Source organism: Sceloporus occidentalis, unplaced genomic scaffold, assembly GCF_023333645.1.
Source record: "Sceloporus occidentalis isolate IW3139 unplaced genomic scaffold, rSceOcc1.0.p SCAF_10, whole genome shotgun sequence".
Taxonomy (NCBI): domain Eukaryota; kingdom Metazoa; phylum Chordata; class Lepidosauria; order Squamata; family Phrynosomatidae; genus Sceloporus; species Sceloporus occidentalis.
The window spans coordinates 9,918,595-9,935,811 of NW_028316990.1; the positions used below are offsets into that span (position 1 = coordinate 9,918,595).

General features: G+C 48.2%; 1 protein-coding gene across 2 annotated transcripts in view; it reads left to right on the forward strand.

Annotated features, from left to right (window-relative positions):
- LOC149305849 (transport and Golgi organization protein 6 homolog) overlaps positions 1-17,217 on the forward strand; it is a 32,395-nt gene that overhangs the window by 13,407 nt on the left and 1,771 nt on the right. For both annotated transcript variants that reach the window (XM_089539871.1, XM_089539872.1), the window contains exons 12-17: positions 860-994; positions 1,865-2,371; positions 2,999-3,056; positions 6,905-7,057; positions 12,896-13,047; positions 14,015-14,128. In XM_089539871.1, the coding sequence (XP_089395997.1) occupies positions 860-994; positions 1,865-2,371; positions 2,999-3,056; positions 6,905-7,057; positions 12,896-13,047; positions 14,015-14,128 (1,119 nt within the window). The remainder of the gene's footprint in view (positions 1-859; positions 995-1,864; positions 2,372-2,998; positions 3,057-6,904; positions 7,058-12,895; positions 13,048-14,014; positions 14,129-17,217) is intronic.

Consider the following 17,217-nt stretch of genomic DNA (forward strand, 5'->3'; position numbering starts at 1 on the left):
CCCCTCAGATATACCCTGGTTTCACATCGACACCTCTAAGTTTGCAGTTTCATTGAAGCCCAGTTTAAATGGCTTCTTTCATGGGTTCTTTCAAGATCATGGGCCAAAAGACAAAGAGACAGGGGAAAGCCAGGTGAACACACAAGAGCCCTTCTAATCTGTTTCTTGCGGACCTGGAAAGAGTTACCATTTTGGACTGTAACAACCAGAATCCCGAGGCACCCAGCAAAACACTGTTGGGAACAAGAGATGAGTCTGGCTGGGCCCACTTTGGTGTGACCCAGCTGTCCTTAACTTACATCCTTTTGGACTGCACTTTTCTTGGTACTGGAATGGTCAGACACGTTTTGGGTAGGGAGGGAAGTTCTTTTGATGTAACTCAGACCCATTATCTGGCGTTCCAGGGTGTCGCTGCATGTGGTCCCTTTCCTCTATTTGCTGTGAATCATGGCCTGTTGCCCATTATCCTGGGATATTAAGCTCCCTACTCTAGCTAGGTCACCATAGCTGAACCCAGGGTTGGCATTGGATGAAGGAGGCTTGCCAGTCCTTGTCTGGAGCTGCTGACTTGCCCTCTGCTGGGTAGATTCAGTAATCTCTCAGCGAAGCCCAGTGACCCACAAGACAGTTCAGATTTGTCAGCCAAGGGCAGTGTGGCCTACAGCTGGAACAGTTTGGGTAGCAACCTCAGGAGAGCCATCCCCAATTTTGATTGTATGAGCAAGCCCCTGCTTATACTCTGTAGACGTGAGTTTGTTCGGATAAATGTACTATTTGCCTTCAAGAACTTGGCAGTCATTCAGTAGAATGACATGATACCTTTCTTTGTGTGTGTCTCTCTCTCTTTGTCCATCTGCAGGTTGTGGAATTTGTGGCAACCACTCTGCAACGGGCCTGTGCAAGTCTCGCCTGCAGCTCAGGGGGCACCGTTGAAGCTCAGACACTGAGCATGGCCATGGGACTGGTGGCTGCCATGCTGGGAGGGGCTGTGCAGGTGAACTGGGGTCGGAAACAGTGGGGCGCATGCCCTAGGGTTGCTTTGCTGCAGACTCCCTTCAAGTCACCTGTCAACTTATAATGATTCGCGTGAATTTCCTAGAGTTTTCTTAGAGGTGGTTTTGCCAATTCCTTCCTCTGAAATCTAACCTATAGCAACTGGTATTCGTTGGCAATCTCCCATCCAAGCCTGGATGACCCTGCTTAGCTTCCAAAAACAGATGGGTTGTGGTGCCTTTAGGATATCATTTTCCTTAAAATACGTATTCCCTCCAAATTTACAAATTTGTATAGAAAGATTTTATCAGAGCTTTGGACTGATGGTGCTGAAGATTTGATTTCAAGGGCTCTGAAGAAACACACTCCTTTCACTTGGCATCTGGCACTTAGCAGACAGGCACAGTAACAAGGCCAAATTAAAAATCTAGTTAAAAAGGATTGGTGAGGTGGCTGAGCATGCTTGGATGGGACAGGACCAGTGGATATACTGGACAGATGGATATAGAGTGTGTGTGTGCGTGTGCGTGCGCACATACACACACACAAACATACATACAGTCATCTCCAATCCATCCCATCCTAAGATGCACCCCAAAGGCCCCACATCTTTCCTCCCTGCCAAGCTGTTTAGGAAAAGCTCCAGCACACCTTTCCCATCTGCATTTGCACCTGTCACCTTGGGGCCTGATTTTTATCTCCTCCACTGGGATTCTTTTTTATTTCTCCCCTGTACACACCCATAACAGTAACCACACCAGAAGCTTCCTTCTGCCGGCACTAAATCCCTAAAGCCCAGGGGGAGATTCTCAGGAGAAGCCCCAGTTACCCTCTCGCTTTTGTGATGGTGCTTGTTGGTTGTTCTCCTCAGCTGAAATCATCAGACTTTGCTGTTCTGAAACGCCTGGTGCCCTTGCTGGAGGAGGTTTCCCGCATTCACCCAGAGCCTGTCATCCAGGAGTTGGCGGCTGACCTGCGCATGACTATCTGCACCCATGGTGCCTTCTCCACAGGGACCATCACTTCTGCTGCTCAGACCACTCTGGGCAAGACCTGTGCAGAAGCAGCAGCCAAGACAAAAGCTAACACAGCCAGGGACGCCTCAGAAAAGTCTGGAAGTGAAACCTCTGAGCCCAGGCTGCCACCAAAGACCACAGCTCTTGTCCCACTTTCCCCCACCCCAAAGAGACATCTGGCTGCAAAGTCTGTTCCTGAAACAATGGACTCTGGTCCTTCAGCCACCCAGGACTTGCGAGAGCTCCTCTTGTCAGCTTATGACCCTGACATCCCAGCCCAAGCAGCTGCTCTACGCAGCCTTTCCCGCTTGATAGAGCAGAGGGACCCAGAAGCCCTGAAGACTCAAGAGATGCTGCTGAAGGTAGGTGGTCCAGGGTCTTTCTTCCCTTCCACTGGGCTGGGCTGGCTTTCTGGAGCCACCCACAAGTCTTGGGTGAGGTTGGAGTTGGCAAGCCTCACCTTCACTGCTTCCTTCATTATCCTGACTGGTTGGCTTGGCCCCTTCAAGGTATTCCTGTGTGGAAGAACTACAGCCTGGGAAAATCCCTTTGCTTTTTGATTACAAGTCCCAGAATCCCACTTTCTGGGATTCAGGGAGTTGAGTTGTAGTCCCACAAACTAGCTCTTCCAAGTTCTGGCAAAGAACTTGCTTTGAAATCCTGGTTTAGTGGGAAATGTTTGCTGTTTTAGGTAAACTGGGCCTGGCAAATCCTGGCATTGCTAGCCCTGTGGAGCTCCTTGTCCATCTCACCCTTCCTAGGGGCTTAGGAGGATGAATGGAGCTGAAGTCAACAGAGATTAGCCTCTGTCTTTTTGCTTCCCAATGAAGTGTGAAAATAGATTAACCTTGGATACATTGAGTAGCTATGAAAAATGTGGAACATATTTAGCAATGTTGGGGAGGCACTGGGGCCAATGTGTGGGATCTCTGGGGGCAAATATCCCAGCTGACCAGAGGTGAGGTGTTTCTTGATCTTTTTGTTTCCAGGTTTTCATGGAAAACTTAGAACACGAAGACTCCTTTGTGTATCTTTCTGCAATCCAAGGTGAGCAGCTAAATTTATTTTTTGTCACTGAGAACAAATCAAACTCCTTCTCTTTGCAGGTGAACTGTAAATAAATTAAGGCAGCATTTAACCTGGTTGGGTCAGAGTAAAGGGTCCATCTAATCCTGGAGCAGCAAGAATCTAGCTGGCCTCAAGTCCGGCACTTTTGGTTTATGACAGATGATAGAGCACTGTGTTGCCAAGTCACACATGCACTCTCTCACTCTCTCATTTGCTTTCCTACCCACTGGCAGCTTCTCCATTAGGGAGGAACCACAGCTAATTCCTCAGACAAAGACATCTCTCATTGGCTTCCTTTGGAAGAGTGGCACGGGGATCAGGTGTAAGCCAAGCAGATCTCTCATTGGCTTCCTTTGGAAGAGTGGCACGGGGATCAGGTGTAAGCCAAGCAGATCACGCTGTGCAAATATTAAACTGGCAACAATGTTGGGCCGGAACTCTGGAAGGCCAGGGTTTGAATCCCCACTCAGGCTTAGCCTCAAAATGCCATGCCATTTCAGCCTACAAAGGTAAATGTATGCAAGAGCTGGTGTGATGTAGCAGCTGGAGTGCTGGACCAGGAGTTTATGTTGTCAGTAGAATTCAAAGTGGTCAAAAGTATGACCGTTAAGCCACCCATCCCCAACAATTACAGATAATGCCACTTATTTTGAAAGGTCCTCATCCCCCTGAGCAGTCATTTGTTAAGGGACTGCTACTTTTGAGATTCTCCCTCATCTGTAGGTCTCTGTTAATTCACCCCATTGGACAGGCCCACTGTAGTTTGGTATATATCAGTATACCAAGCTTTATAATGACAGGTCTTCAACCTCTCTATGTTGAGAACTAGGTTCATGTTAGCAACTGTCACAGTTGCTGGGAGGCAAGTCAAACTCTTGAATTTAAATTGGAGCCTGGAACCCCAGTTGTTGGATTCAGAGTTGTCTCTTGGGGTGTTTGCCCTTTTCAGGGAAGGACAGAGATTGAATCAGTGAAGAAGCAGACTCCTTCAGCAGAATGTTGCAGAGAAATGTGCTGAATCTCTACCAAGGCCAGGCTGCACACCAGGAAAGGGCTGTATTTTGCTGTCTGCTTCTTCAGCTCTGTGGTCGAGTTGGCATGAGCATGGAAGCATGGGTTTAGCTGTACGTCTGTGGGTGAGGGACACTTCCTCCAGGCTCTGTCTAGTGATGTGCCAAATGCTGCTCCTGGCACAGGGAGCAAGGTTGCAACAGTTTGGATGCAACAGGAGCACTGAGTCTGAAGCTGAGAGTGTTGTGTCATCTGGGAGGGATGTCAGTGCTATCTCAAAAAGGAGAAAGTGAAGGAAAGAACGTCCCATTTTCATCTCTTCCCTTTCCTCCAGATCTTCTCATTGCTGCCAATTCATCCTCTTCCCCCTCCAAGTTCCATAAGAGGAAACTTCAGCTGTTTCTGGCTAAGTGAGAGACCAGAATGAAGCTCAGAGCTTCAGGGTTGCTTCTGCAGCTGACTCAGTGCTTGTCATTGAGAGAGACACCCAGTGCCCTCCTGCCTCTCCCCATCGAAAATTCTCCCTGATCCTTGCAATTTCTTATTTCATCACTTTGTAAGCTGGAAATAAGTAACATTCAACCCTCTCCCCAGCTCAAAAAACCTCTGGCAGAATTGAAACATTGGCAGGTTTCAGCCATTTTGGGAGAAAGGTAGGATATAAGTGCAGTAAATAAATATAAATAATGTGGCCCATTCCAAGCAGTGTTGCTTTTTTGCAATTGTGCAGCTGTGATCCTATCTATAGTGATTTCATTCAGATGTTTCATCACGCCATTTGGGATTGCTCCTGGAGCACCTCCTGGCACTAGAACCACCATTATTTTCTTTCCTCAGAGGTGCTGAATCTCTCTCTATACCTCTCAATATTTCATCATTTTTCTTTCTCTTTGTCTTTGATTCTGCTGTTCTCCAGGATTGCCACATCTATAATCCTAGCTTTTTTATTCTTGGAATCTATGCAGAAGAAATACGATTTACCATCTGCAAAGAACTAGTGGGAATATAAGACTGAAAAAAGTGTTGGAAAGAGTAATATTAAAAAAATCCTATGGGGCTTTTTAGATTAAAATGACAAACAGAACATAATATGCTGGAGATATAACTTGGGTTAAGAAAAATAAAATGAGGCGAAGCATGGTCTTGGTAGTGGTGATTGGACTGGCCCAGGATCCAAAATGGCAAGATGCCTGTATGCCAGCCCTTTAGGTGTTGTTGGACTAGAGTTCCCAACAGCTATCTAGCCAGCAAACTCCATAGCAGGGGATACTGGGTTTTGTAGTGCAGTGACATTGGGGAGGGAGAGCACAAGTTTCCCACCTCTTGTTATTAGAGTTTGGGGATCAATCTAGCAAGGTAGCAGAGGTGCTTAGGGAGAGGAAGGCAGGGTTGCCCAAGGAACTCTCCATCAGCAGGTATATTAAGAGCTGCAAAACTGTGCCAAGATAGTTGAGGCCAGCAGCTGACATGTTGAAATGAACACACTAGTAATGCTTACTTTCCCAACAACTTGTTGCTTTTGACCACTGGAGCATCTCTTCTCCCCTTTCCCCCATCCACCCCCCTCCGATTTCTCTTTCTATGCCTGGAGGCAGCAAAACTGCCTTGGAGCTGCAGATCAAAAGAATTCTGCGAAGACAGGTGCATCCAGCCCTCGAGATCATAACCTGGGCCGTTGAATGAGACTCTTCCCAAGCGGAGCAGCCATTTAGCGGAGACTTTTGGACACGCTCTGGCAGGATCCGGGCTGTTCTGCAGCTTTGGGGTGGTGGAAGGGAGCTTTCTGGCTGAGCAGAGCCTAGTCTTCCCATTATCTGCGAACCACAAGAGCAGCTGAGCATAAGGCCGGAACCATTTAGACAGTAATTAGCCTGGGCTGTAAGTGATAGCCGTGGGGAAGGAAGGCTCTCTTGGTCAGGAGGAACAAGGCCTATGGGGCACAGGAAACTGTGATGTGAAGGAGGTGGAGTGGGGTCCTCCACTCTTAGATATCTTTAGGGGGCTGGGGTTTGGCTCAGTGGGATTTTTCTGGGAGATATGGAGTAAGGGGTGGGTGGCAAAAGAGAACCTGGGGTTCAGGAGGGACTCCCTGGCTTGTGTTTTAGCAACAGCCTTGGAGCACTGGAAGGCTCACAGACTCTGATCAAAGGAGCTCCAGAACTTTGCCAATGGTTGCTGCCCAAGAGAACCATTTGGGCTACCTTTAGGTATGAGGTCTATGTGACAGAAACAGTCAGAGATGCTCTCTACCCCCCTTGGTTTAGCCATGCAAACACTAAGCCCTCCAGCTTCCACAGGGCTCTCCTTTCTGCTTCAGGGACAATTCATTCCAACTTACTGGGCTTTCCCCCTTTTCTAGCTCCACTCTGACCATTCTGGTTGGGGAGACAGCTGTGTGAAGTTCATAAAGAGGTCATAAACAGGACAAGGACCTGTGTATTTCTGCATGGCAAAATGGAGTTGGACTGGGTGGCCCTTGTGGTCTCTTCCAGCTCTATGTGTCTTATCATTCTATGATTCTGCGTGTCCTAAAATGTCCCCTGAAAACCCAGTGCCTACCCTTCTTGGGAGACCCTACGCTGTCCTTCCTTGATCTCTTTGTGTACCTGGTGCCCTCTGGCTTCAAGTTTTTATGAATGAACTGTTGTTGCAGCCTTTCATCTTCAACTTTCCTTTCGGTCTTAGAAATGGGAAAGAGCTTGCAAGGCCCCCAGTTTCAGGCACTCCCATCAGCGGCTTGGGCATTTGTCTGAACCACAGCAGCCTGCCATAGACATTACTCACCACCTGGTGCTGCTTTTCCTCTTGACCTCCAGGTGTGGCCTTGCTGTCAGACGCATTCCCAGACCAAGTCCTACCCTGCCTGCTATCCCAGTATGGCAGCACACAGCCCGGCGCTGCAAAAGTGGCCACAGCAGAGACCAGGATGAAAGTGGGAGAGGCCCTGATGCGTGTCACACGAATGCTGGGTGAGTTTTCTCTTCCCTCTCAACAGTCTGCGCTAGAGCTGGTCTATCACTTGGTCATATTTCTTGTATATGTGCATGCTTAAATGTAGACGCTTTGTTAGCCCAATAGACACTTATTGGGGAAACACTGATGATCTTACTCTGAACCTCCAGTGTTCTTGAATGTCCAGGGAGCAGACTGAGTGGTGATATGATGGCCATATTTAAATATTTGAAGAGATGTCATGTAGATAGATAAACTTTATTAAGGTCAAAGACCAGAGAGATGTCATGTACAAGATGGAGTGAGCTTGTTTGCTGCTCATCTAGAGACTAGGAAATAAACTAGTGGATTCAAACTGAAAGAAAAATATTTCTACTTAAATATTAGAAAGAACATTAGGAAGGGTAAGAACTGTTAGACAATGTAATAGACCACCTCAGAGGGTTTTGGAGGTTTTTAAACAGAGACTGGGCATCTTTCAGAAGTGCTTTACTTGTGTCTTCCCTCATGGCAGAGGGTTCGACTAGGTGGCCCTTGGGGTCCCTTCCAACTCTGTGATTATAACTGGCTGCTTCAACCCCCGGCCCCATATATGCTGCCAATAGATCCTTGGTTTCCCAGTTTCTGCTGTCCCACAGATTTGTCACTCTGGGCCAGTGTGGGCAACCACTCCAGATGGGCAGAGCCAGAGCAGAAAAGGGCAACCCAAATGGTGACGGTACAAGAGCAACTCCCTTGTAAGGAAAGGTTAGAACATCTGGGGTTCTTGCGCTCAAGAGGAAAAGGTGAGTCAAGGGAAACATTACAGCAGAGTAGACGTTTTCTGCAAAGAAATTAGACAAGGAGATAATTGTTCTTCCTCTTTCATAATGCCTGAACGCAGTGACCTCCCATCCCCGGAGCTGAAAGGGTCACATTCTTTAAAGCTGGAAGCAGTGTAGAAATGGGCAATGCCAGTCATCCAGGGACTGGAGTAGCTTCCCCTGTGGAAAAATTACCAAACTCAGGACTTTTTTGCATAGGGAAAAAAACGAGAAAGGGGAAATGTGATAGAGGTGTATACAGTTCTATATTGTGTGTAGAAAATGAAAAGGGAGTATCTCATAATTTAAACATCCACTGAGGTCTTCTACTGAAGCAGTGTATCCTCTGGGTGAATTCAGAAACATCATGGTGTTAGCCTCCAAGACTAATATGCAAAGGGATCTTGTAGCACCTTTGAGACTGAGAGAAAGATGTTGTAGCATAAGCTTTCCTAGACATGGTTTGCTTCCTCAGATGCATGGCGTGAACAAATGCCCAGGAAGGACCTTTATAATCAGACTATATAAATAGCCATAGAAATGCAAAAATTGGGAATATGTTGATGTGGTGACAGGTTTTGCATTTCTATATATCTGTTCACACAGTCTGATTATAAAGGTCCTTCCTGGGCATCACTTCACTCCATGTAGACCAAATCTATGAAAACCTATGCTACCCCTTCTTTCTCACAGTTAGTCTCAAAGGTGTTACAAGGTCCCTTTGCATCTCTCTATATGGGCTGGTGTTGGTCATCTGGTTCCAGCCCTTGTGAGAACTGAAAGGCTGGACCCGAGATGCCTTCAGGGCTCTTCTTGTGTTCTTTGGAGGCCCCTGTCTCTCCTGCAGCAGTGTCTCCTTTGTTCCAAGCCCATTTTGCTCCAGCACCAAACTCTTGAAAGCGTGAGAAGCTGCCGTCTTGGACCCATCCCAGACATCAACCTCTCCTTAGGAAGCTCTGGAGTCAGATCCTCCGGCAGAAGAGCAGACCCAACCCTCGCAAAGGGCAATTAGGTGTGTTGCAGGAGTGAGAGGCAGGCGGAATGAGTCACCTCTTTCCCTTAGGCCTGGTGTTCTGTTTGAATCTTTCTGCATGGCATTTATGTGCTCTTTGCTTCGTTTCCCCGTAATTGGAAGTTCACAGGGATTTGCCCACTTGCTTCCTGGGTCTGTTCCCAGGCAGACTTAGCTGGCAAAGAACTGTTTCCAGGGGTATATATGACTCCAGGTTCTTGCAAAATAACCCCCGCCTCTCTCTCTCTCTTTTTCCTTCTTTTGCAAGGCATTATTATTATAAAATGTGGCTGCAGTGCCCGTTGCTTCCTTGCTTCTGTAAGACTAAAGCTTTGTGGCTTGTCTGGGCATGAGGAAGGCTGAACGTGCTAGCTTCTCATTTTCCTTTAACAGTAACAAAATCTGAAATCTTTAGGGAAGTTTCTTGTAAGTACAGTCTGGACTCTTCTGAGGGGATGGTGCTGAGTGCCAGGGTGCGGATTGGCATGGCAGCAGTGAGCCAAGCCTGGTAGTGCCACTGTGACCCCCTGTTATGCCTTTTATCCACAAACACATCTCTCATGGGAAATCCCAGAGGGCTAGCTGAGCCTTATGTAGCTTTGCCTGTGTGGAACCTAACTCCTTGTTAAATTGCCATCTGGTCCAGATGTTTCTCCATTTGTGCATCCCACCTGTTTGCTTGATGTAGAAGCTTCTGCTGCACAAGCAGCCCTTGTCTGATGCAGAAACAGACCTCCTTCCTTTTGTTTTGCTTCCAAGGAAATATAGGGACACTGGGAAGTGGCCCTTATACTGAGCCAAACCCTTGGGAACCTGTCAAGCCCAGTATTACCTGCTCTGACTGGTAGCAGAGTTTCCAGGGGGATTCTCTCCTAGCTCGCCCTAAAGGCAGGAATATGGGAACAGCTGCCCTTAGACAGTGTCAGATTCTTGGGAGTCCACCCAGCCCAGTAATGCCAACTCCGACTGACAGGTATGGCTTTCCAGGTTCTTTCAGGCAGGGTTCTTTTGCTAGCCTTACCTGGAGAGGGGTGGAGAGCTAAAGAACCCAAAGGCACCACAGATCCCGTCTGATCTTGAAATTTAAGCATGGTTAACCCTGGTTAATACTTGGATGGGAGACCACCAATGAACATAAGGTGCAGTAGGCTCTGTTTCAAAAGAAGGAACTGGTAAAACCACCTATGAGGATTCCTTGTCTAAGAAAACCCTATGAAATGAATGGGGTTGGCATGGGTCAGCAGGAGACTTGAAGGCATATACATACATGGCCTAAATTCTCTAAAAGCACCAGATCTCATCTGATCTTAGAAACTAAACTGGCTCAACTCTGGCTAGTACTTGGATGACAGACCCCAAGGTATACTAGATGCTGCAGCTGTATTTCAGGGGAAGGAAGTGGCAAAACCACCTCTGAGTATTCCTTGCCTAAGAAAACCCTATGAAATTCGTGGGGCTGTTATAAGGAAACATGACAACCTTCTTTCTTCCTGCGCTGGGCCTCTCCCAGCAGCCACAATCCGTGTGCTGCGGCTGACACAGCCCCTCCATGGCAGGCACTGACTAGCCAGTCTATTTATAGACAACATTAAACTAAACTGGCTGCCCAGTTTTCTTTGTAACAGTGCTGTTCAAGAGAGTATATATCCCACATTCTCTCAAACCATGGAGTTTCTTATCTAGTCTTTGGGACTTGCTTTGGAGATGGTGACTTCAGCAAGCACTTCTGGAAGTCTGCTTATCTCTGACAGAAAACCTCTTTCCAAAATACCACATCAACTTGCTACTTTATTTCCGCCTACCCGGTGGTTGGGAGTTCATGCTACCCCAAGTCTTCCTCAAGTATGGGGGAGCATCTGTGTCCTGCCCCCCCTCTACCATCCTGCCAGAGGAGGAGGTGGGTTGAAGCAGAGGAGCTTCATGGCAGGTCAAAAGCCAGAGTGTGGCACGTGCTCTGAGAGGGCCACTGCCAGGTGTCCTTCTTAATGGATTAAGGTGAGCACACACACCTGTCTCTTTCTTCACTTTTCTCTGTTCCCTCTCCCCAGTACACCTTTGGAAAGTCATTTTATTGGACTACAAGACCCACCTCAGAATACCCCTGTATGAAGATTATGACTTGCCTGAGGTCACTCCAAGGGTTTACATGGCCAAGCAGGGATTCAGACCCCTAGTCCAATACTCAGACCACTCCACCATTTTGGCTCTCTCTTTTAAAAGGCTTTTCATGGAAAGATTTGTTCAGAGGAGGTTTGCCTTTGCCTTATTCTGAGATGGCCAAGGTCATCCAGTAGGGTTCCCATGGCTGAGCAGGGATTCAAACCCTGGTCTCCAGAATTGTAGCCGAACACTCAAACCACTACATCATCCTAACTCACTTGTGGGGCAGGCGAGCACCTGTAGTAAATAAATGAAACATGAAGTAAACCTTCCTCTACCACTAGGCATCTGTTAGCATTTGGCAGTGATGTTGGCAAGGACTCTAGAGATCATCTGCCTGTGACACAGGACATGCCCACTGCAGGAGGAAGGAAGTAGTAGTAGTAGTAGTAGTAGGCGAACCCTACTACCCCACCTGGCTGCCTCAGTCAGGGTGGCCCACCGCAGGGAACAAGCATGGCAGAGGCCAAATGCACCCCAAGGCCTCCTGGTGGGGTGGCGGCTGGTTTGCAACAGTTCAGATTTGATTTCATGTCAGCCCTTGTCAAGAAGTTGCTTCCAGCCCCAGGCAGTGGAAAGCCAAAGACAAGTTGGGATACGTCTTCAACTGACTGGACTGGGAGGGTGAGGAGGAGGGAAACAGTGGGGCTTGATCCCCTCCTTTCCTCTGCAAACAGAAGCCCTTGCAGTGAAGTGGCTTCAGGGAGGAACCTCCTTTGCTAAGCACCTGATGCTCATGGCCAGAGCCAGGGAAATGAGGGAGCCCCTCTTCTGCCACTGACTAGCAGGTGACTCAGGATAGCACAGATCTGGAATGACAAGCAGAAAAGAGGAGAGATGAGAAGCTTTCCTAGGCACCAAGAGGGGCACAGCCAAGAGAACTAAACACATAAGAATCCCCAGAAGTAGAATCATAGAATCATAAAGTTGGAAGAGACCACAAGGGCCATCCAGTCCAACCCCCTGCCATGCAGGAAATCTCAATCAAAGCATCCCCGACAGATGGCCATCCAGCCAACCTTTGGCTGCAATGCTATGGAGAAGGGAGTTTCTTGTGCCAGCATGACTTAGAGCCTAGAAGCATTTCCTCCTCACTTTCAGAGTGAGGACCAATCCTGTCTTCATCTTAAGACTGAGACTGTAAGACAGGAAAGTTTCCCTGTTTATGTATTTATTTACCTTCTTGAATTTATACCCCACCTCTCTCTGGGGATGGGATCCCTGGGTCCTAGGCATGTGCCAGCATTTGCAGCTCCCAGACACCAGGCCAGGGAGAGTTGCATGCGAAAGCCCTTTTAGCGCTAGTGGACTGGAGAAGCCAGGTCAATTGCTTGCGTTTGTTGAAGCCCTGGGATCCTGAGCGGTCAATACCCACTGCCCACAAGGCAAGGTGATTCCAAGGTTATTGCTGCGGCCTCTGGCTGCCTGCTCAGTTTGGGGCATCTAAAACACCACAGCTGCCAATGCTCCTGTTGCCTGCGTACGTGACTCTGCCTCTAGCCATCCAGAGGCGGGAACGGCATTGTTCAATGGTTTCCGCTGCTGGGAGGGGAGCGAGGGAGAGATGAGAGGCGGCAGTGTGCCAAAAACGTGGGATCCCCTCTTTTTGACCTTGGCTCTCCTATCGGCTTCTTTTTACTGCAGTTCATTGGCGCAGACGCCCTTCCCAGGAGAGGACCAGCACCTCTGCCTCTTTTCCACCAGGCCCACGCCCCACCATAAACTCCTGTTTAACCAGGGGAACATATTCCTGTAATGTTTTGCACGTGTCCATCCGTCCCCTTGCAGATTTCTTCTCCCTTACACACAGCATGGCTCAACAAATAGCGAGCAGCTCTTTAATATTCCAGGACCATCTCCTTCTCCCTTCTTTGTTGCAGGGGACATGGTCTTCCCGCATCGAGATGGCCTGATCCACGCTTTTCTGCAAGGGGCAAGAGACCCTGACAGCAGCCTTCGAGCAAGCAGCCTGTCCAATCTGGGGGAGCTGTGCCAGATCCTTCGCTTTCAGCTGGGCTCTGTGGTCCATGAGGTATTGCTCCTGCTTGTGGGGAACAGACACCCCCTTCTCTTCCACACCCCTCTTCTCCCATTCATTTAAACTCCTGCTGAAGCCCTGCATGAGTGACACAGTTAGAAGCACAGTGCATACATGGGGCATGGGGCCCCTCAATGACTGGCAACTGAACAAGGGGCCAGTTTCCCCTCTGACAGCTTAAATCATAACTCTTCTTTGGGTCCCATGTTGGGAGAAAAACAGGCTGGAATATGCATGGAATAAATGCATGAATGAATGCCAGGAAACAGTTCCTCTGAGCCACAACCCCCCTCCTTCCCTTTTGCAGCAACAGCAGGAGCAAGAGGTGTGAATGCTGCCTCTCCTCCATCAGGATCTCTTCATCCAGGTCATGGTGCTGCTGTTCCCAAGCCCTCCTTTGGGCTCAAGCACCTGTCAGTCTCCAGCCCAGGGAGAGCCTGGGGTGGATTTTTCAAGGCACACATGTTTGTTTTATCAGTGTGTGAGTGTGAGGAGGATTCTCAGCTTCTGCAGCAGGAGGCTGGCTGCCAGCTGACTTAGCAAGCAATGCTGCAATGGGGCTGCAGAGGAGGAGTTGTGCATGCTTGGAGAGGAGGGAGAAATGCTGCCCTTGAGCTCCAAAAAGGGTCTGATGGAGGATCTCCGTAGGTTCCCCCTCCTCTTCTTACTGCCATCCCTGTTGCAATGTTTTGTTTTATAAGATGCATAAACTGTTTTGTAACTTGTGTTCTCAAACCAGTTTCCTTGCACCCACCAGTTGTCTCAGTTTTTGCAATGTGGCCCTCCAGGGTGTATGCTTGTGGTCATCTCAGTTGTTCAGCTTGGGGGTTTTAAAGCCTTCCAAGCCACCACTATCACCCTGACCATAAACCTAAATCTCGCCGCATGCCAGAGGACTAGGTATTCTGCTTACACTAATGGAGTCCTTACCTCTCCCTCACCCCTCTTCTCTATGGAATAGGTGACTTTATGTTTGGCAGCAGTTGTGAAGACTGACCGCGAGGCTGAGGTGCGGAGGGCAGCTGTCCACGTGGTGGTGCTTCTACTGCGCGGGCTCAGCGAGAGGGCCCTGGAGGTGAGGCGCTTCCCTTCTTGGTTCCAGGTGGTGCAGGACCACCTTCCTGGGGCTGAGGCTGGCCCTCTCCATGTAGAGCCAATGCCCTGTAATTCCACCTTTAACAGGTACTTTCTATGGGCAACAGAGGAGTCAGGGGGCAAATGCTCAGAGATCAGAAGCACTACCTTTTGGACTGGAGTTCCCACAGTCCCTCAAGCAAGGGATTCTGGGGTTTGTAATACCCCCCCCAAAAGGAATTCTCCTGAGCTCTGGAATGGGTGAAGGCACAAGGAAAATTAAGGAAGAGGCAGATTTCAGGCCTCCTTTTGTCTCAGGAGGAAAACTTATGGGGTTTCAGCTTCAGGTTGTCCTTTCTGACATGCATGTTTTGTTGGCATTGTAGAAGCTGGGAGTATTTTCTTGAGCAAGCAAGCAGTTCTTGCTCGTGATACAGCCAGGGATTGGTTAACACATGTGTGAGGATCTGTTCTAAAACAGAACAGTTGCCTTTTTGCCCTTGACTGAGTGCAAAAGAGAATCTGTTTTCTTTCCTCTTGCTGCTGCCACAGGCAGGAAGTACAAAATGGGGCCTTCGGTCACCTACTTGCTGTCCTCAGGTGAGCACCAAAGGGAGGCAAAGGGCACTGGAAGCAGCATGCAAGCTAAGAAGATGGGCTCCTGTGAGAATTTTGGTCTTGCTGCTCAGTGATCCTTACTGCTGCTCTTTCTTGTTTCCCATGAAATGCAGGGTGGAACAGACCTTTTCAGAGGCACTGTTAGAATCAGGGGGAAATCCATTTGCAGTCATTAAAAATGCGAAAAGCCTTACAATTGTGCAATTTGTGAGGTGGAATGGAAGGAGAAGGGACACTTACACTGACTACCAAAAGCTTTGGGAGAGGGGCACAATTATCTTCTAAAATAAATATAACCCCTCATACCTTGTTTTAGCAAAAAGGAAAACAAAAAAAATCCACTTCAAAATGAAACGAAGCAGGGCAGAGTGGCTCTGCTGACGGAGGGTCCAGGAAGTTGGGAGATGGCCTCCCAACACTCTGAAGCTGTCCACTTTAGGCTGTATAGAATGAAGCCTGCTGAGAGGTGAGGGTTACTACAGGCTCCCCACCTGAGTGCCTCTGGAGTGCTGCAAAAGCTAGAGTTGCCTTGACACTGGCGGTCAGCCACAGGCCAAGCACTCTCAGGCTGGCAGCCAAGGGAGATCTCTTGGCAGGAGGTCAAAGCGTCCCATACAAGGAGGAAAAGGAGCAAATATCAGGATGGAAGGACGCCTCCCAGAGCTCTTGTCACTGACAGGCTAGGAATACTGGAGGGTAGCATGGCTGTCTCCCAAACCCTTCCTCTTTGGGGTACCTGCTCTGGCAAGGCCTTCCTTGTGGGGAGGCATGCTACTTGGAGATGAGAGGAGAGAGTCTGAATCAGCTATCAATTTCATAGAGGGAGCCTTTCGGGAGTTATTATGTACAATTATTATCTTGCTATGTGTCATGGGATTTCAACATGACCAATTTAAAACAACATGAGCAATTTAAAGGAATCCCAGATGAAAACAATAAAATAGTTCAAACACAAGTAAAAAAGTATATTAAACAAGACCACAAGGTAAAAAAGCTTAAAAGGTTGCTAGAAGGAAAAGCCTTGTACAGGTATGTTTTAAAGTAAATTGGATCCCAAAAGCTTTAATATAAAGCCCATGTCTTTGCTGGCACCAGTTGGACTTCCAAGGGGAGGGCTTTCCACAGTCAGTGCAATGACCAAGAAGGCCCTCTTCTGTGTCTCCACTCTTCCTATAATTCCCACCATTGAGGCACTGAATAAAGAAATTCTGGGGGACGCAAACTGAGTCTGGGGCTTCTGTGGCCCAAGGGTGGCATTTTGCCCACCCCATCCTTAGTCTATGATTTGGGATCTGGGGTGGTATCTCCTGCCAGCGAGCCCTTCCTTTCCAAGCTGAACGTTTGCTCAGCTCAGGGGGCAATAGGGAGAGGAGCTCTCTTGCATGACCAGCTTGACACAGACCTGAATTTCCATCTTGCCACCAACACTCCCTCTGTTTCTGTGCCGCTCCTGCCCAGCCTCCTGGCTTTATGACCTTTTGCGTGAGAGCTGTAATCACTTTTTATGAGTTAGGTTTTCTCCGTCCTTTCCATTTCACTTTTCCTACACAGAATTTGCTGGCAAATCTCTGTTATCTTTATCTCAGGCTTTCAGCAAAGCCACCCTGTTTGGAGCCTTCTGTGATCAAGCTGTAAGGGTCACAGTGTTTTCTCCATCCCACACCTCTGACCAGGGTCCTTCCTCACTGCACAGTTAAAATGGAATCACTATAACAATAACATCCTATGGAACCCTGGAATTTGTAGTTGGGGTGGACATTGCAATTCTCGACCAGATAGCTTTAGTACCTCAACAAGTACAAATCCCAGGATTCCATAACATGCACCCATGGCAGTTAGAGTGGAACCTCAGTGCTATAATGATGTCTTGTTATGTCCTCCATAAAGGAGATATTGACTTGCTGAATTATCCACTTTCTGATAGGACAGGTGGTCAAAGTGCCACCCACAGGCCACTTGTGGGTCCCCAGGGCCATTTTGGTGCCTCCAAAGGTTCCAATAGTTGCCCCAAACAAAAATTTCCTGTAAGCCCTGCCTATAAAAAGCTCTCTTTTATCACCTTTTGTTGACCCTCATTTATGGCCAGAGGCAAAGAGAGAACCTTTGTTGCTTTGGAGGCTTCTTCTGACCCAGCAAGTGCAGTTTTCTTTTTTCCCTGGCACAGCGGGAGGCAGTGAATGTGGTCCATTCTTAATGAGAGGCTCTCTGGGTGGGATTACCTGGCTGCACAGGAGAGATTGGGGAAGATGGCCCTTTGATACCACACACACACACAAACACACACACAGAGTCAGCTACCCAAGTCCTGGGAGAAAAATGCAGTTAGAACAGTAAATAATATGGAGAGCTTTTTTAAAAAATCATATAACAAAGATTAATTTAAAACAGAGAAACTGCTGCTAACAACCTGGATAGAAGAGCTTGGAAAAGTTTCTCTTTTTGGATAACAGCACCCAGAATCCAACAAAGGAA